This window comes from Lepidochelys kempii, chromosome 2, assembly GCF_965140265.1.
Source record: "Lepidochelys kempii isolate rLepKem1 chromosome 2, rLepKem1.hap2, whole genome shotgun sequence".
NCBI classification, from domain to species: domain Eukaryota; kingdom Metazoa; phylum Chordata; order Testudines; family Cheloniidae; genus Lepidochelys; species Lepidochelys kempii.
In genome coordinates this window covers 114,001,092-114,022,054 of record NC_133257.1, presented here as the reverse complement: position 1 = coordinate 114,022,054, position 20,963 = coordinate 114,001,092, and the positions used below count along the sequence as shown (strand labels likewise).

Here is a 20,963-nt window from a genome sequence, read left to right as displayed (position 1 = left end):
GAAAATATATTGGGATTCTTCCTCCAAATCTTAAAAGAGAAAATTGTGCATTGGTATTTTCACTGCCACTTGCAGAGCTTCTGAATCCACTGTGTATGTGAAACTTCTTGAACATCATCTGTTTATGCGGGCTTGGCTACACTTACATTTTATAGTGCTCTAACTTGCTGGCTTAGGGGTGTGAACAATCACCCCCCTGAGTACAGCGAGTCAGAGCTCTTTAAAACTCTAAAAGCTTTAAAGCTTTAAAACAGGCTCCGAGTGCTGGGAGCTGCGCTTGGAGCTAATCTCCTCGTGGAGGTGGATTACCAGGAGCGCTGGGATAGCTCTCTCCCAGCGCTCGCGCACGACCACACTCGTACTTCAAAGCACTGCTGCGGGAACGCTCCTGCAACAGCACTTTGAAGTTTCCAGTGTAGCCATGCCCTGGGGTGGGTCAGTCACAATCTAGTTTAGATTCTGGTAATGTGCTGAATACACCCCAGGCCCTTTGTAGTTTCTTTAAGAGTCACTTCTGATTAGAATCCTCATCTGAAGCTGCCTTTTCCTTGTGCAGTATTCACTTCCACACCTACCAATGGATCTCTCAAATATTAGGGCTACCTTTTTTGATGTCACAGTAATGTGGATTTCTTCCTCACAGTTTTTTCAGATAAACAAAGATTCCATTAACATTAATTGAAAGTCCCAGAATATTTTGATTCACCCATTAGTTTATTTACACTGATCATTTAAGTCTTATGTGACCAAGAAAATAACTACATCCTTTTGGGTTGCAGCTCCTAGAAAAGCTGACGTTCTACAGAAATGTTGGCCTGCCACGTAGGCACATAATAAAAAGTGAAAATCTGACAGCTGTGTGGCTAAGAGTAGTGGAATTGACCCAAGCACATTGAAAATTCATGCAACAGGGACATTGTATCAAAACAAATTCAGGAGTGAGGCACAAGGAGTCCCATTTTCCCCATGCTTGTTTGTTTTTTTTTTAATTGTTCTTTAATCTTCATTTCCGTGTTAGGGTATTACTCTTCTGAAGTGAACAAGTTATAGGAGTACGAAACAGTTCCCCAAAAGATTTTTGGGTAAAATGATGAACTTTTGAAGTAACTATTAAAGGGAGAAGGCAGCAGGAAGATGAACAGTTTGAGAAATAGCCATAACACCTCTTCTGTAAGCAACGTTAAATGTGGTACTGCAGAAGGAGAAAAAATGCTCACCTACAATACATTTGAGAGGGAGCCCAAGCATGGAAAAACTAATCTCTTACCTTCACCCAACCCTTCAATTTGCACAACATCTTCATTATCCTTCTTCAGTCTCCCCAAAACAGCTGTTATCCTTCCCTATCCTCCTTGATTCCAGAACCTATTTATTTTTCCAGTATCGTCAAACATATCTCTTTTTGTTGCATTGGGCTTTGAGTGATTCTTCCATTGTAATTTACAGAAGCAAGGTTTTCTGGGTACATTTAATGCTGTTTTGGTGGGTAGGGAGAGGATGGCTTATTTAAAGCACTAGGCCATGAAGGAGTGATGATGGTGACAAACTTTTTCAGTTTAATTCTCCATACTGGAAAAATCCCTTATGAGTGGAAGATGAACACATTGGTCCCTATCCTTAAATGTAAAGTAGATGTTCAAGAACATAGTAATTACTGACCATCAAGTTGATTAGCCTCATGATAATATGGCTGGAAAAATTTTCGAGAAAAGACTTTGGGAGGAGCTGAAGCCTCAACTAATATGAGTTTATGCCAAGAGGGTCAACATGAATGCAGGGTTTGGAGCCTGATTATTTGATGAGGAATATGGGGAGAAATATGAGGAATTGTGCTTAGTGTTTGTGAATTTAAAGAAGGCTTATGACAGAGTTCGTAGAGAATCCTTATGGTGGTGCCTGCAGTTGCACAGTCTGCCGAAGACACGTGTTCAGAGTATCATGGACACTTCTGAGAGTAGCATAACAGTAGTGAAAAGCGACTGTGGCTATAGTGAGTAATTCACTTTGAGGGTAACTGCATCAAGGATCAGCTTGGAGACCATTCGTATTTATGATTGTAATGGACGCCTTGATGCAAGAGATTAGGGGAGAGGCTCCATGGAAACATTCTTTTTGCCAATGGCATCATGTTGTGCCATGGAGATTAATACGAACTGGAAAGGGCCCTAGAACTGTTCATTAGTCTGTGCAATAATTTAAATATCTAAGCCATGATGGGAATGTGGATGCAGATGTTAGGAGCTGCATGAAGAGTGCTTTGTGTAGATGGAGAAAGTTGACAGGAATTCTGTGCAATAAGAATGTGCCAAGTAAACTAAAGAATGAAGGGTATAAGATCATGACTAGGCTAGCCATAATGTATGGGTCAGAATGCTGGCCACTGAGGGAGAAAGAAGAACAACTACTTTATGCTTCTGAGATGAGCATGCTGAAGTTGACGCTGGGTAAAATGAGATGTACCTTTTCATTACTTAGTCTAAGCCAGGATGCAGGTAACCCCTATCACAGAAAAGCTGAGGGAGTATCGAGTCAGATGGCTGGGTCATGTGGTGTTGTGAGATATTGGAGGTGTTGGCCAGAGCGTACAAGAGCTAGTAGTGAAGGGACAACTACCACGAGGAAGACCTAGAAAAATATGGTTGGAGATGCTGAAGGAGGACGTGAAGCTTGGAAGACACATAAGGCAAGAACACTGGGAGATGAACAGGACAATGCGAAGTCAAAGTCAGCAGAGGATGGAAAATAAACTATTTCAAGAGCATTGAGGGTACTACAGGCAAGCATTAGAAAATACGCATAGTCAAGCAATAGAAAAAAGACTTAAAACTCCTGTGCGCTGCTGGGGCAAATCCAAATCAGATTCACAAATAAATTGTCTTGCCCTTCTTCTTTTTTTTCTTCTCTGCACCTTTTGAAACTATCATCAGCAGCTAGTTTGCAAATGCAAGTTTCCCACTTTAATGAGTAATTTCCAAAAATAATTGTTCAAGTCAGCATCTATTTTCAATAACAGTTTAATATTTGACATCTTACAATAGACTGTATAATAGATTTATAGGTTGTCAGAAACTAGGGTTGCCAGTTTGGTTGGACAGATTCCTGGAGGTTTCATCACATGACATAACCTTTAGTTAAAGATTAATAAGGCTAAGATTTAGGCACGACTGTTTTTTAGTAAAAGTCATGGACAGGTCTCAGGCAATAAACAAAAATTCACGTCCCATGACCTGTCTATGACTTTTTCTATAAACACCCCTGAGTCAATCTTAGCTGCCCCAGCCCTGCTGGGATGGGGTGGGGATGACCCTTCCCCTTCCCCCCTGGGGGGGCGCCGCTGCTCTAGTGGGGTGGGGAGGGGCATGGCTGGCCCTGGGACTGCCTGAGCGGCTGGCTGAGGGGTGGCTCCAGCAGTGGCTGGCATGGCTGGCCCCGGGACTTCCACGACCTCTGTGACAAACTCGCAGCCTTAAAGATTAATCTTTAATTCCTGGAGACTCCAGGACAATCCTGAAGGGCTAGCAATCCTGTCAGAAATAGAAATCTCTTTATTCTAAGTATGTGTTATGTAGAGTAACAGCTAGTATAAAATGAGTGAAAAATGATTTGGCTTTAAATAGCATCCTGTAACATAATTGCTGTTATAGTTTCTGAAGAGAAGAAAGAAATGTGCCTTTTTTGGACTCCACCAAAAAAGTTTAGGATTTTTCCAGGAGATCTTTTTACTTAATCAGTGTTGGCAATACATTGTTTTTGCTTGTTTTGCACCCTTATAAAATATGCTATATAATATGTATGTTCTACAACATAATGTGTACATACGCACTCACTGGAATTTACGTAAGAGTAGCCATACTGGGTCAGACCAATGGTCCATCTTCTTGTCTTCTGACAGCGGCGAGTGCCAGATGCTTCAGATAAAAAGGAGAAACAAAATAGTTTCCTTACAGGTGTCTTTAGAATCATTAGTAAAATATGCCTTTTACACATGGACTTATGCACCACAAACTTCCTGTGTGCCCTTGAGCTGGTAATTTAGGCTTGGACTTTTAAAGGTATTGAGGCACTCAGCATTGCAATGCCTAACTGATTTAAGAGTCTAAATCATTTTCAGTGCCTCAGTACCTTTAAAAACCTTATCCCTAGTCTCCCTCTGCCCATTACCTCGTCTGTAGAGAGACGATAATAACATTACCCCATCTCATAAGGATGTTGTGAGGAGAAATGCATTAAAGGATGTGTGACAGTCAGATACTATAGCCTTGAAGGCCATATAAGTACTATAGATAGAATGATACTGTTTAAACCATTATTTCTCCGGAGACAAAGAGAGGGGTGCAATCTTAAGGTAAGGCTAGGAGAGTTAATTATGCATGTTGTTTGCCTCTGTTTTCTTCAATAGAGATAGAAAACAGCTGGCTGGCATGAATGGCTCTCCAATGCTGATACAATGATCAAACCTAGCAGTTCAGTAGTGTATGAAAAAAAGCCCCCCAAAATGGGCCTGAACAATGGCCATGCTGAAGAATTGAATTTTTCTGTGTATGTGGATTGGATTTATGTTAAGGATTTATATAAAAGATTTGTATTAAATAGTTAGAAAATGTAAAAGAAGTAAATAGTAATGTCAATTCTTATGATTGGGGTAGGAGCAAGGCAGTACATCTGAGGTGCAGTGTATGATAGATTTAGTATACATTAATGTAAAGATGACTATTAATTTAAGTGTTAGTTTGTAATTTAAAATTTCCCTGTGAGGTATGTCTTTCTGTTTATGCAAATACCTAGCTCTGACTGATATAAGTGCTAGGTCATACACGTGGAAAGGAAGAGATGAGTAAACATGCTGGTTTGGTCAAATGTTGTGTTTTTCTTTGCTCTTGCTCGCTCGCTCTCTCTCTTTTTTTTTTTTTTTTATTATTATCCCCTTTCAATTTACATAACATCCATGGAAATAATTGTGCATGCATTTTCTTAAGGCTAACATAAACATCTCCCTTCCTTTTTAACAAAAAATTCAAGCTGCGGAATATGTTGGCTACATGAAAACCCCTGTGAAATGAAAGTTATTTAGGTTGCAAAGTCAAACACTTGAAAGTTAGGAAATTCCAGATTTATGATTACCCATGCAAATTCTGTTCTGCTTCCATGTACATCTGTCTTGTGCTCTAAATGAGGCAAATGTTCTATGGAAAAAATTAGTATTGATCATGTAATTTAAAGACTGGATTATAATGAATACATACAAGAGGCGGAATTAAGGTTATATGGGCCAACTGTACATTTGACATTAACTTTAGAGTGCTTGACTTTGCAACCTAAATTATTGTTTGTTTTATATAGCTTTTTAATGTAATTTCATATGCTTTTTTAATATGAAAAAGATTTTAAAAAATTCACTATGTATAACTATTACAAGTTCCTTCTCAATCATATATCATCAGAAGGGTTTGAACCCCGAGCCTACAGTACTGAAGCACAAGTACTGTGATTTGACCTAGAGGATTTGCTACCTCCTCTGTCATTAAGAAAAGCATGTTATCCCAGCGGGGAAGATGGGTTTCTGTATCCGGGGGAGTGGTTGTGGGGAATTTGGCTTTGTTCTCTTCCCACACCAAGAGTTTGAGGAGCTTCTGCTCCATGTAGTGTCCCTGGAATGAGGGCACTACTCTGGAGTCATAGATAGAGTTGGAGGGGAAGGCTGGCCTAGCTTCCCACCCACTCCTGCTACTGTTCTGGCAGCTCCCATGCATTCCTAGTGCAGTGGTGCTGGTGCTGCTTTGGTTGTGAGGTCAGTGTGACCCAATAGAATGTTCATGTTCAGTTATTGTTGGGCATGCTGCCAGTGGTGGTTTTTTTTTTTTTTTTTTTTGAAGAACCCATGTGAGAGAATGGAAATAGCAGTTTTTAACCATTTATAACTCTGCCAGCCTGAATAGAATTTCATGGGACAAGCTTAAGAAACCTCTCCAGGTCGCTACTCAGTCTTAAAGTACATGATTTCTCTAATGCTACCATTGTTTGCAGCAAGTCCTTGGAAGTCAACATGGACAAAATAATGGCAGAATTAGAGCTTCTCATAAAATCATTGAAAAGTCTTTTATAATGGAAAGTGTTAAGCAACCTAAATACAGCGGTAGCTGTTAACTCCCTCTATTATGCCGCATGTCTGAAACAAATGTACTGTGGACATATATCAGCTTAGATGGAAATTAACTATTGTCTGTAGGTAATATCTGAAATGGAAAAACATGTCAAAGGAAAACATATCTATGACCAGTGCAAAAAAATTCTTAACCTATTTGTACTTTAAATTGCAGATATAATACTTCTATTTAAATTTAAAAAAGTGTGATCTGTATGTTGTAACACTCTCTTGACGTTTCTCACTTGCAGATAATTTACACATTGTTTATGCAATGTAAACATTTGTATTAGTTTGTGAAGATTGTTAAACTAACTGGTTCAGGTAAAATGACTTGAGTTTTTAAAATGATATGCTGATTTAATATTTATTGCATCAGTTGTAAATTTAAAATGAATTTTACAATGTTTCCCTTATCATGTTCAGTGATATTATTTAAAGGGTTGTTGTAATGAACAAAGTGATTGTTAGTATAACCAGTTATTTTTTTTTGGATAATGTTAAAAATAAAAATGAAACTGAGATTGAGTAGGAAAATATTCATAAAATGGTTGTTAAACTAGTGTTGAAGATAGAAGGTGGAGTGATTTGGTTGTTCGTTTTGATAAGACTTTAACTTATCTTTCATTTTATGGCAGAGATAATGCCCTTATCTGTTTTCATCTAATACTGATGAATACGTACAATTTATGAATGTAGTGGGGAAGAAGATATAAAATATAGCAATGTGAAAATATGCCTATTGAAAACATGGGTCCATAGTGTGTGTCTGTTTCTCTTCTCCATTATTTCTTGTTTTCTGTGAAGAACCGTTTTCCTTACTCACGAAGAATTGGATTTTTGAAAATGCCTTGGGAGTACAAGTCCTATTGATTGTCATTTGCACTTGTGCTCCAAAGATGCTTAGGCACTTCTGTAATTCCTACCCTGTAAATGAACCAGACTTAATGCTCTTTATCTCAACATTCATGTTTTGTTTTTGTTTGCTTTTTGTTTTTTAAAATGATGCGTGGTTTTTTTCAAACTATCAAAAATCCTCCGTGGTGAATTCCAAATGTGGGAGCCATGGGTTTAAAGCCTCAGATGTTTTTCATTCCCAGAAACAGTCCTCGTATACTCAGTGGTGGATTATGCAGCTATAATGAAGGGAGACCTTCTGTTGATGGTTACCAGAGTGAACCTGTACTAACTGAGCCAATTGTCTGACTTGTTATAGTTGTTTGTCTTTGGTCACATACCATCTCTGTTCATCTGGGTAGGCTACGGTGGTTTTAAAAAAAAAAATCCAAATAACTGTGGAATATTCAGGAATCCTGCAAAGCCAATAAGGGAGGCAACCTCAGTGGGGCATAAGTTTCCTCCATGTACCAAATGCATTGTTTTAATTGGGGCCCCTAAAATCTTGCGCAGCAGGCAAATGGACATGTTTATGCTTGGAAGCAGAAATAATGGGATTTCTTCAAGTGACTATGTGGTGTAAGAGGCACTTTTCCTGTGAATTATTTCTGACTTGAACTAGAACAATAATTTAAATAATGACTCTTCCCAAAGTTTTTGGGGTCATGAGAAACAAAAAATCTTTTTAAAACATAGTCAGTAAAAGAAGGGGTCTAATTTAAAAGGAAAAAGGGCCAAGACTGATCATTCTAAAGATTATTCTGGGGGAGGATGAGGGAAGCTGAAATGTTTTAAGGCTTTTTCTTAAAGTGGGGAAAGAAAGGACAAAATAAAAATGGATTGCCGGGGGTGGGTTGGGGCGGGGCGGGGGAGTGGAAGGAGAACAGGTTTAACACAGCAGAAATATTGCTGCCTTAAAATTATAGTTACAATAGTGGAAACTCAAAGTGAGTTGGATGAGAGTCCAGATATTCATCAGTACACACCTCCAATAATAGAATTTGTATGTAGCCATGGCCAATACCAGTAAATTCTGAGAATCAGTATTGCTGAGAGAAAGACAGTCTACCACTTCATAGAACACGTCTACGCTGCAATTAAAAAACCCGTGGCTGGTCCACACCAGCTGACTTGGTCTTGAGCTAAGGGGCTTTTTAATTGGGGTGTAGATGTCCTGTAGGGCTGGAGCTCAGGCTCTAGGACCCTGTGCAATGGGAAGGTCCCACAGCTCGGACCTTAGCCTGAGCCAGAATGTCTACACTGCAGTTAAATAGCCCCTTAGCCTGTGCCCTGCGAGCCTGAGTCATCTGACACGGGCGTCTAATTGCTTGTTAGGATTGGTCATGGAGCAAATCATGGTATTCTTCCTGTCACTCACTGGCTGAACGAGTCCCATGTGATCAAGCAGGCCTGCTCAGCTCGGCTGGAATTGTTTTCACCTGGTCTCTCAGAGAGAAGGTCTGCATTTCAGTTAAATTGTCCTCCCTTACTGGGACGTATGGGAAGGGAAAAGTTTTTTCTTAGATCCTGTATCTGCCTGATTCTGGCAAGCATTGGCCTACTATATTTGTCATCTGCCGTAATTACTTTGAGAGCTGTTGTTTCTATATTTTATTTCTCCTGATGTCCGTATATCCCAGTTTTACAATGGGATTTTTGTTTCACTGAGTTCCCTTATGCTATCAGCCTGAGGGCTCTGATTCACTATTCCTAGATATAGGTCTACATTCGTTAATTTCCATAATTAGGGGAAAGTTTCTGAACCTTTGCAGACTCCTTATTTAATAGTCTGCCTGAAATACCTACTTCCCATTTTTACAAGGGGTAACATGTTTTACCATTGATCTTGATCACACTAGGGAATTCTTGCAAAAAATTCCCACTGGGGCTACTATGGGGCCAGTTCTACTGGTGGTAGCAAAAGTGTGAGCCCTTCTGTAGATAGGGATATAGCAGCTTTTTTCCAGCCTTTTTATTACCATGTCAATTAAACCTACTGCTGCTTAATTAACCTGGTGGGAAAAATGGTGGAAGCTTCTGGAGCCTTGTCTGTACTAACACTCCCACCAGTGCAACTGCAACAGTAATAACGCCCGTGGGAATTGTTTGCCAAAATTCCCTAGGGTAGAACATAGCCGTTGCTAGCCGAATCTTCTCTTGTTGCATCACAACTAAGCCTACTGTGTGTTGTTCCTCGATGGAGGCCTGTACTTCTAGGCTAGTAATAGCCTCTGGAATACCCACAGTTCTTTGAAAACTGCTTTACTATTTGATGTTAGCCTTCTCTCCTGGCATATTATGTTGGCGTCAGCATCAGTCATTCACCATATCATGAAATGGTTATTGCCAGTAGCAGTACCAGCTCCAGCCATAGATGAAAAAGAAGATACATCAAGTGGCCATAGCTGGATGGAGAGGGTCGGGATTGTGTAGCTTGTTTAGAAATGGTCACTTTACAGCTAGACATTTCCACCTGAAAACTTCTGAGAGCTGCTTCCCTGAAATTTACTTTTTATTTGTCAGATTTGACCAGGATGAAGCATTGATTAGGGAGAAATGTATAACTATCAGAGACTGTGGAGAAGGCTTAGCACCGGTATAGCAGCGGCTTCCAGTTCTGGAGAGAATTCTTTGCCAAATTTTTGAAATCACTAGGAAGCCAAAATTGTGGCTATGAGACTATGTAATGGGAAGGAGAAGAGCAAGAACAGCAGGTTTATATGCACACTGGTAAAAAGGGGAACAAAATGTTTTGGATCCAGGTGCAGGAGACAAACTCTTTGCTCTATGGTAGCTGTGAATGAGGATCCCCCACTTTAACATCCTGTTTCCCATTAATTACAGCATAACATGAAGTACTCTGTTCTGTATTCAGTGCTGGACTGAGGGCAGAAGCCTGGTCTACACTAGATCGGTCAACCCAGCTACATCACTCAGGGGTGGGAGAATTTGCATCCCTCAGAGATGTAGTTAAACTGACCTAAGTTCTGTTGCCCTGAGGGGATGGATTTACTACAGCGATGGAAAACCCCTTCCATTGCAGTAGCAAGTGTCTACAATACAGTTGGGTAGCTGCAGTGCTGCTCCTATACCACTGTAGCATTTGTTGGGTGGGCATACCCAGAGAGGTCAAAAGGAGTGGTAAGGAAAATGGTAGTGATTATGCTTATCTTGTGCTGTTCCCATCATCCAAGGAGAGGGAGACTGAGTACAGCCATATCCCCATTCAGCATCAGTAACACCAACTATGAGTGGTACAACTGGCAGAATTTTTTAAAAACAAATCTCCTTGTCATTGGGGCAGAGTGGTTTTAGTTTTGTAGATGGTGCCGTGTCACACCTGCAGTTTGTTGCAGGATCCAGGACATTGGGCAGCATGAGGTTGGGGATAGGTATCCATTCGTTATACGAGCTATAGCAGAGAGCTACCTCATCCAAGTCAACTGTTGGAACAAGTACTCTGTTGCTCAGAAGTAGGCAGAATTGAAGCAGCATGACCTATCCCTGCATTATGTGGGAAGGAGTGGCAGCGTTTATGAATGTACAAAGAAGTAAATGTTCCTTGTGCAAACGCACAATTTTACCTCTTACAGAGTTACATCTTCTGATTCACACGTCAACTGGTCTGATAATGTTTTCGAAATGCTGCATGAACTGGAAATATTTGCAGAACTCATAAAGAGTACCTCTTGTGTTGTCAGTACTGTGGGAACTGCAAAACAAACCAGTTTTGTCACCAAGTTTGCAAATGAATCACTGGCATTATATCTTGAGAACTTGGATGTCTTGTATTTACTTTGTATACATGCAGTTTCCCTCTTGCTGTTAGTATTCTGTGCTGTGGATATGGAATATTTATTTATTTATTTATTTATTAAGCAGAATACTTATGATTAATATGGAAAGTTACGCCAGGAGGAAAACACAATGGAACAGTTGATAAACCAGTCAGTATTCTGAGAGGACTTCTGTTCATGGTACTGAGAACATTTCAGAGCTGTGAGAAGTTGTGAATGTTGATTGGAGACGAACTAATGATTTATAAAAATCAGGACTCTCCTCAGTCATAATATATGCGATTCCTGAATTTGTTTGTTGGAGATGTACAGTAGAAAACAATATGAGATTAGTTAAATAATTGTATTTACAAAAGTAGTTTTTATGAGTGTTTATGGGTGGGAAGTGCAGTCCATAAAGCTCAGTGACTTTTTTTTAATGTTTTTGTGTAGTTTGCTTCAATGAGGGCATCTTGGATTTTATAGCATTTTTTTAAAATTGAATCATTTATAGTAACATATGTTTCATTCAGTTATGTATAATTACTACTTTTCAAGTTTATTTGTTCAAAAGAGTACGTAAGTATTTGTCTAAACTTGGAAATTTAGTTTGGATTAAAGTAGAGTCCAAATTAAAAGTGCAGTAGCTATTCCTGAATAATTCCATGTGTCGCTACACTTACTCCAGAATAAGAATGTCCATACATGGAGTTATTCAGGAATAGCTGTTGAATAACTCCATGTGTAGACAAGCCTTGCATATCCATCTAATTTTTCTTCTTAAAGAACTTAAGAACGTCCATACTGGATCGGCCCGAAGGTCCATCTAGCTCAGTATCCTATCTTCCGACAACGGCCAATGCCAGGTGCTCCAGAGGGAATGAACAGGTAATCATCAAGTGATCCATTCCCTGTCGCCCAAACCAAGCTTCTGGCAAACAGAGACTAGGTACACCCCCCTGCTTGTTCTCGCTAATAGCCATTGATGGATCTATCCTCCATGAACTTATCTAATTCTTTTTTGAACCCTGTTATAGTCTTGACCTTCACAACATCCTCTGACAAAGAATTCCACATGTTGACTATGCGTTGTGTGAAAAAATACTTCCTTTTGTTTGTTTTAAACCTGCTGCCTATTAAATACATTTGGTGACGCCTAGCTCTTGTGTTAAGAGAAGAAGTAAATAACACTTCCTTATTTACTTTCTCCACCGCAGTCATGATTTTATAGACCTCTATCATATTACTCCCCTTAGTCATCTCTTTCCCAAGCTGAAAAGTCAGTCTTATTAATCTCTCTTCATATGACAGGTGTTTCATACCCTAGTCATTTTTGTTGCCCTTTTCTGAACCTTTTCCCGTTCCAATATATCTTTTTTGAGCTGGGGCCACCACATCTGCACATAATATTCAAGATGTGGGTGTACCATGGATTTATATAAAGGCAATAAGTTATTTTCTGTCTTCTTCTCTGTCCCTTTCTTAATGATTGCCAACATTCTGTTTTCTTTTTTTGACTGCCGCTTCACACTGAGTGGATGTTTTGGAGTCATTGTGGATAGCTCTCTCAAGAGCTCTTTCTTGAGTGGTAACAACTAATTTAGACCCATCATTTTTATGTGTACTTGGGATTATGTTTTCCAATGTGCATTACTTTGCATTTATCATAATTTGAATTTCATCTTCAAAGCCACACTTAAGACTGAATGCTTTTACCCTTTTTGTTGTTAGAAGTACATAAGATTACTGTAAGATCAAGCGGGTAAAGAAAAAACAAATTGTGTACTTTGTATGTAGTCGCTTCTGGGTAGTTGGCTGACTTGTTCAGAGTGGTTCTGTCACAGAGCATTAGGGGAAGGATTTTTTTAAAGAGGAAATGTGATAGTAAAACCACTGACACTGGCAAGAGAGTTAAGAGTAAGGGTCTTACCAAATTAAAGGGCAAAAATCTTCATTAAAGCAAATTTAAATTTCCTGATGATAGCTGGTGCCTTTCCAAAACATCGAGATCAGCAAAACTCAAACTTCAGGAAACCAGGAAATACAGAGTTGAGGTACATGCACACACAACCTTAACTCTGTCCCTCTGGAGCTTGCAGAAGCCACTGCAAACTATCTGAGTTCACTGCAGTCTTCTGTTGTGAGTTGTAGCTGTTTTTTGAATGGCTTGAGTTATGACAAGGCCAGGTTGGTAGATGCGTGTTTGTGAGATGAGGAGCATCACAGAGCTGTAATGATGAGATGAGGAGATCAGGGTTTGTGTGTACCCCACGTGTGTAAGGAAAGGAAAGGAGAACATGACTACCTTCAGGAGCTAGTCTGCATCATTTTATTTCAAAATGTTACAGGTTGTCTCAATAGCAAGACACTGGGGGGTGTTTCTTGCCATGGATATTGTCAGTAGTGAGTGCGGAGGTGAGAACGGTCTGTGAGTTTCACGATGGATAAGAGACCACATAGGTTTAGGTCGGGGCAGGCAAACTTTTTGGCCTGAGGAGGCCGCATCGGGTTTCCAAAATTGTATGGAGGGCTGGTTAGGGGAGGCTGTGCCTCCCCGAACAGTCAGACATGGCTCGGCCCCCCACTCCCCAGGACTTCTGCCCCATCCACCCAACCCCTTGCTCCTTGTCCCCTGACCGGCCCCCCCCTTCCTGACTGCCCCCTGGGACCTCTGCCCCCATTCAACCCCCCTGTTCCCTGCCCTCTGACCACCCCAACCCCTATCCGCAGCCCCTGGAGCCGCGCCGCCCGCCTGCCACACCACTGTGCACCAGAGAGCACCAGGTCAGGCATCATGCAGATGCGCTGGCGGCAGGAGCTCGTAGCCCCGCCGCCCAGCGCATTGCACCAGCAGTGCAGTGATCTGAGGCTGCAGGGCAGGGGGAACAGCCGGGGAAGGACTGGGGGTGAGGCTCCTGGGCCAGAAGCTCAGCGGCTGGGCAGGAGGGTCCCGTGGGCCCGTCACCAGGAAGCCTCATCTGTGGTGTTAAAGCTTTTTGCCATTTAATCTCCTAGGGTGTTTTTGTTTATACATTAAAAAAAACAAAAAAACAAAAACAACCTTGTTGGCAGGAGTTAGGAGTCATCATAGTAGTTATAGGTCAAATAGACTATCCATCCTGGCCCTACACCCTTCTGCTTCTTGTTGCTCAGTACCATCAACCAGCCTTTCCCTTCCAGTCTGGCCACCCTCTCAGCCAGCCCCCACCATGCTGTTTTATCCACACACACACAGGCAGGGGAGGCTTGTCCCTGGTGTATGTACGTGGCAGTGTACCCAGGTTTCTGACAGACTTAGCCTTGGAATCTGGCTTTCCCCTTATGGATAGGAGAGCATCAAAAAGCTCTTTTAAGAGTCATCTCCGTTTTCTGAAAAGGAACTGGATTCTGTGTGCTTCTTGGCCTTACTGGATTTCCGCTCAGATCACTCACTCCCCACTGTCCCCCTATTCCTTTGGTAGATGGCGCACCCAGCCCTGCATATCCATCTGCAGCATAGGAGGCTATGAGAGGTGTGAAATGGCCCATTCATCTCAATGAGGTGCTCTTAGCTGAAAGAGGATACCCAGGGGAGATTAATACAGCCTGAAAGAATAGCTGTGAGATGAGAGAACTGCTCTGTTCATGTCACTGGGTGTTCCCAGGCCCCCTCCCCACTACTAGAGAGTGTTAAACATGCCCATTCTCGGCTCCTCACAACAGTGTTTTTGCTTCATACTTTGAGCATGCCTGTTCTTAGCCTGAGGACCCCTCTGGATGGAGCGCTTACTCAGATAGTGGCCTACATTGGGGTGGCTAGGGTGATGGGCTCAGAGCCCCTTAGAGGTATAAGGCACCTAAGAGCTTCAGCTCACATGGGTGTGGGGCTCAGACACCCCCACTATGGCAAGCCTCTCCCAGAACCTGGCTTACATAGTGGGGAGTGAAGGAGGGATTGACCCTCTCCACCCAGAGGGCAGGGACCCCTATATTCCAGCTCACACTGGTGGGGTACGCAGGGACACACACACACACTATGGTGCTGACAGGCACCCCAATTCTTTTCCAGTCCCTACCACTCACCCCCATGTCCCCTTCCCACCAGTGTCTTTTCCCCCTAAGCTGAGTCCTCCAGCCCCTCTCACCGCCTCTGCCACCCATCCACATTTATCTCCCTCACCTGATGCATTCTCACCCCTATTCCCTCAACTCCTCCACCTGCTAAAATGCCCCTTCCTGCCAGCAAGCATTCACATGTCTGATTTTTGTTTTGTTACGTTAGTGGGATTACTTTCCCTCAAAACCAACAGAGAGATTTTAGCGACGTGCTGTCCAACCTTTTCCAGATTTTCAGCCCACGGTGGGACTCAAAACTCTCACTGGCTGGATGGGCTAGGTTCAAAGGACTACTGTTTAGCCTATTGAGCTGGCCAACTGATCTAAAACTTTATAGATTAAAAATGCTGTTAACTCTCTGTCTCCATGCTCAGTGTAAGTCATTAGGTGTGTGAGCCTTAGGGCCCCTAAGTGCAGAAGCAACTCTTTTTTTTCTTTTTTTCTTTTTTTTCTTTTTCAAACTATATTTTAATTTGATATCCTCCAAAGGTCTGGTGCAGAGGCGATGCTTGGGGGGAGGAAGGGCGGTACTCAAGGTCATGTGCCCCCTAGATTTCTGCCAGGGTTTGTTGGCCCTGCTCGGTCACATTGTGCGGCCGGGGCCCTGCTTGGCAGCTAGGAGGGAGGAGCAACAGCTGGAAGCTGCAGGGAGGAGCTGCTGCTTTCCAAGAGGGGAGACTGAGAGTAAAGGGCGGGCCCTGCCTGGAAAGGACGTGGCTCATGCTGTTCCGGGGCTGGCCAAACCTTTACACCTGCAGCACTGTAAGTGTAGACAAGCCCTGTGTCAACTTTATGGCTATGTCTATACTGTGGACCTTACAGTGGCATAGACAAAGCCTAAGAAAAGCTATGTTTTTCAGCAAAAAGAAAAGGAGTACTTGTGGCACCTTAGAGACTCACCAATTTATTTGCGCATAAGCTTTTGTGAGCTACAGCTCAGATGAAGTGAGCTATAGCTCACGAAAGCTTATGCTCAAATAAATTGGTTAGTCTCTGAGGTGCCACAAGTACTCCTTTTCTTTTTGCGAATACAGACTTAACACGGCTGTTACTCTGAAACCTATGTTTTTCAGGAGCTGTATCTCAGGAACCCGTTGTTCAAGCTGGATCACTGACTATATCTTGCACCCCCATGATGAGACATACCAAGTTTCAAGGCAATCCAATTAACCATATGGATTTTAAAGCACTTAGAATAGTCAAGGTTTAAACTGAAAGCTTGTCTGAAGCTTAACTTTAGCAGAGCTGCTGCTCTGCTGTACTACTACTTGTCTTTTAATTTACTTGATTTCATGTTGAATGTGTCCCTTTAAAATTTTGTCTTAGTTTGCAGAAGTTGAGATAAATGTGATTTTTTTTTTTTTTTTTTGGTGTGTGTGTGCTTTTATTAATCCTCTGGATTACATGGAGGTAGCATAGTTTTAGCACCTTCAGGCTGTTTTCAGGGTTTTTTTTTTCGTTTTTTTGTAGTGTTGCTTTACACTCTGTTTGTTTTTAGAAAGAGCAGAGGAAATAGTTTTTCTGTAGACGCATGCTGTGCTTTTCAGCATAGTGAGTTCTTTGAAACATAGGGCCCAATGTTGCAAGTATTCTGCATGCAGAAGCCCTACTGACTTCAAAGAGAGTTCAGTGCTTGGAGTGCTTCCAGGTTTCAGGTCTTTAGAGGTGTATCTAGGGGCGGCTCTACCAATTTTGCCGCCCCAAGCAGTTGCCACCAAATTGCCGCCGCTGCACACGGAAGAGCGGCGGAGCTGCTGCCGAATTGCCACCGTGGGACACGGACTTCCGCCCCATTCTGAATGCCGACCAAGCACCTGCTTGGAAAGCTGGTGCCTGGAGCTGGCCCTGAAGGTATGGACTTTGCCACAGAACCTACCCTTTCTCCCAAAATTGTGTTCCCAAATCTAAGCTTTCATTACAAATTGCTTCTTTATCATCCTGAAGGACACATTTAGAAGGTTAACAGCGTGTAATCTTAATGTAGTGTTGTCTGTCTGAGGCCTTGTCTACACTGCCACTTTACAGCTGCTGCCACTTTCTTGCTCGGGGTGTGAAGTCAATGAGAATCTTTCCGCTGACCTCCATGAACTTTGGATCAAGCCTAAGTGTGAAGAAAAGAAGTGATACGTGTCCTTCCCTGTGCCAGTAGCTTTAGTAGTCTCCTACATGCTCAAAACCCAAACCGCTTTTCCAGGAGCAAAATTATTCAACTATCTCCCATGCTGCTGCCTAAACTCCAGAGTTTGGGAGCTATGGGGAAGGGGCAGAGGATTAATATATGTATACACTTTAAGGCCAGAAAGCCCTGTTAGAAATTCTAGTCTGACCTCAAAGGAGCCTCAGATTTGGGGTGTTGGGAGAGTGACATTGGATGAAGAGCCCTCATGGGAGACTGGGACTGGCTGAGTAATGAGATTGGCAACCGGTGGGGGTTGGGGGGGAGGAAGACACATCTGACAAGGAACCAGGGTATGTGGGTGTGGGGCGGGGGGAGGGGCAGGGAGAACTGGGACTTTTTGGACAAAGAAACCGAGACAAAGCCACGCAAGGAGCCCATGGAGGAGACTGGGAATGGGAGTCAGTGAGACAGGGAATGTGGGGGGTGGGGTGAGAGAGACATTGGATGAGGAATCAGGAAGGGGTAGCTGAGATGGAATGAGCAAGGCAACTGGGGATAAGGAGCTGAGGTAGGGGCAGGGAACTTGGAATGTCTGGACAAGGAGACTGGGGATAAGGAGCAGAAGGTCTGGGGGAGGGGACTGGGAGCAGGGATGGGAGAAGTCTGGGAGTGGAAAAGTAGTGGGGCAGAGGGGATCAAGCCGGGGTGGAGGAAGCAGAAAGTCTATGCTTACTAAAAGCATGCTTCCCTCAGAGCCTGGAATGGAATCCATGGTTTCAGAGTCTTACCATTCACCTGTTGTAAGTAAATGTCTGTGAAACCCAATGACAAACTATCTCATTTCACACTAGTTCTGGTCTGTATATAGAATTTGTTAGTCTCTAAGGTGCCACAAGTACTCCTTTTCTTTTAGCCTACTACTACTATCAATTACTCTGTTAGTTCAAGTGGCAGAGGTCTGAGCAGTGGACTAAAGGTAGCAATTCTGCTGATGGCCCATGTGGATGTCGCTATGATCCCATGTGATGGAGTTTGTTTTATTTCGGTTTCAGGGGTTCCTGTGGAAAAAGTAGCAGTGAGCATGTAATTAAAACTATAGCATGGTGCATGTACACAGTGGGGTTGAATTAGGGTTCTAGAGGCAAACTTAAATCTGGCATTTCCTAACTTTTGAGTGCTTCACTTAGTAATCTTAATAATGTTCTTTTAACTTAATTTTGTGTGGGTGTCACTGTAGATTTATTTATTTAGTATGTCTTTTCAGTAGTTTGCCCTGTACGGCTAGTTGCTTAGAACTATACTAAGGAAATTTTGCATGCACGATTCTTCTATCTTCCAAACTAAAAATATTGCCTTTCAAAAGGTGTGAAGACAACACCAATAAGCAACTCAGCAAGCTTGAATTTTCTTTCGGTAGAGGAGGTTCATTATTAGCATGGTAGATTTGTAGTTTATAACTTGGCATATGTGAATCTGAAACAAAGATAGCTATCTAATTTTGTATGTGACCTGTATCACCATAATGTCTAAGTATCTACCAGCACTGCTGGATACCAGTTTTTCCTCTAGTTTGTTGAGACCATAATTTTAGCTTTATACTCACTTTCTGTCCCCAGCTCAATTTTGCTTTTGCACTTTTCTAAAGAGGTGAAATTACCATTGTCAGCTTTAAAGTTTTTGATGTATCAAAAGTTCAATAAAAGATAGTGTTTTGGAATCACATGAAAAGTAGTGAGCGGAGCATATTTTGCAAGCATCCATTTTGCATACAGAAATTAAATGTGTAGGGAGAGCCGCACACTTGCATATGTTGTTTGCATTTTTGGAGGGTTTTTTTTTTTTTTTTTTAAGTTTTTAGCTATATATAACTGAAGATGGACACGGTCACCAACAAAAAGCAATAGTGCACACAAACTGCTTGATAATTCCAAACTGTTTTTCTGCTCCTTTCATGTCTGCAAACTGCTAAATGCTATCCTTCCTGGTAGCTAAGCAGCATTCTCTGGCGTGATTTTTAACTTCCTCTTATGCCTGTGTTACAGACTAAACAGATGCTTTTTTCTAGCTGAATATAGTGGTTAACAAGCTATAGATTACAACTCACAAAATGCCTAAAGTAGAACATTTATTGTATAAAAAAATATGGGAGCCACTGAAAAAGGAGATGTGGGGAGTGTGTGTGTGTGTGTGTGTATGTGTGTGTACAGATTCATCCAGATATGAGAAGAGCTGGGGAAAGTTCAAGGGCCCAGTATGTTTTCCTTCTGATTTTTTTTTGAACCACACCCTTTATTTCTTTATTGATTTTCATTACTAGTGTTGTGGGTCAAAGGCCATCTCTTTTATGTGTTTGTGTACTGTGTAGCATAACGGTGTCCTGTTATACGACTAGAGCCACTGGGCACTTCCATTACACAAGTAATTAATGATAATTAATTCTCCCCCCCCCCTCGCCCCTTCCATGCTCAGAAGGTAAAGTTAGGTGATTGTCTCTTCCTAGAATGGCATTGTTGCTATTCAGAAGGAATAGTGGTTCCGTTGTACATAGTAGATGACAAGTTACCATATAGCATGGTATGGTTCCTATAATAAGAGACTGAGGGTAGAGCTCTCCAGTCTATTACTTTGCTCTGCAGGAGGAGCGCAAAGTAGCTTTAAAGTAGCTGGTGAATTCCCCACTCTGCAAGGAAACTCTGCTGCAGTACAGGTTGAGAAAACCCCTCCTACACCAGCGGCTGCCTCTCCCTCCCACGAGAAGGGGAAGGAAGCAGATGTAGTGGGGAAGGATGGGCAGGTGAGGTGGTGTGGTGAAACAGAGAAGAGTTAGGCCCAGTCTTCTACTGACATTAGGCTCCTCCCCCTTGCAGCCCTACATGCACCAAGTTTGGGTAGCTCTGACTCAGGGAACCACAAGTGACAGCTTGGACCTTGAGCGGATCACTGTGGACTACGTGGCTCTGGGAAGAAGGATAAAGGAGTTTGAGGCGCAAGTGGTATTTTCGTCCATCCTCCCTGTAGAAGGAAAAGGCCTGGGTAGAGACATGGGATGGTGTTCCAAGAAGGAGGAGTGCTAGGCAGAGACGGGCTCCACCTAACGAAGAGAGGGAAGAGCATCTTTTCGCAAGCAGGCTGGCTAACCTAGTGAGGAGGGCTTTAAACTAGGTTCACCAGGGGAAGGAGACCAAAGCCCTGAGGTAAGTGGGGATGTGGGATACTGGGAGGAAGCACGAGCAGGAGAATGCGAAAGGGGAGGGCTCCTGCCTCACACTAAGAAAGCAGGACAAACAGCAAGTTATCTCAAGTGACTATACACAAATGCAAGAAGCCTGGGAAACAAGCAGGGAGAACTGGAAGTCCTGGCACAGTCAAGGAATTATGATGGGATTGGAATAACAGAGACTTGGTGGGATAACTCACATGACTGGAGTACTGTCATGGATGGATATAAACTGTTCAGGAAGGACAGGCAGGGCAGGAAAGGTGGGGGAGTTGCATTGTATGTAAGAGAGCAGTATGACTACTCAGAGCTCCGGTATGAAACTGCAGAAAAACCTGCGTGTCTCTGGATTAAGTTTAGAAGCGTGAGCAACAAGGGTGATGTCATGGTGGGAGTCTGCAATAGACCACCGGATCAGGGGGATGAGGTGGATGAGGCTTTCTTCCGGCAACTAACAGACGTTACTAGATCACAGGCCCTGGTTCTCATGGGAGACTTCAATCACCCTGATATCTGCTGGGAGAGCAATACAGCGGTGCACAGACAATCCAGGAAGTTTTTGGAAAGTGTAGGGGACAATTTCCTGATGCAAGTGCTGGAAGAACCAACTAGGGGCAGAGCTCTTCTTGACCTGCTGTTCACAAACCGGGAAGAATTAGTAGGGGAAGCTAAAGTGGATGGGAACCTGGGAGGCAGTGACCATGAGATGGTCGAGTT

The 20,963-nt window shown here is 42.5% G+C and overlaps 1 protein-coding gene across 17 annotated transcripts in view; it reads left to right on the top strand.

The window, feature by feature from the left end:
- The window catches only part of HIVEP1 (HIVEP zinc finger 1), a 185,935-nt gene that overhangs the window by 19,804 nt on the left and 145,168 nt on the right, over nucleotides 1-20,963 (top strand). The window contains exons 4-5 of one of the 17 annotated variants that reach the window (XM_073332046.1): nucleotides 11,602-11,703; nucleotides 15,984-16,067. The exons of 14 other annotated variants lie outside the window; for them this stretch is intronic. In XM_073332046.1, coding sequence (XP_073188147.1) covers nucleotides 16,043-16,067 — 25 coding nt within the window. In that variant the 5' untranslated portion in view covers nucleotides 11,602-11,703; nucleotides 15,984-16,042. 2 more of the 17 variants (XM_073332040.1, XM_073332043.1) reach the window with 2 other exon arrangements.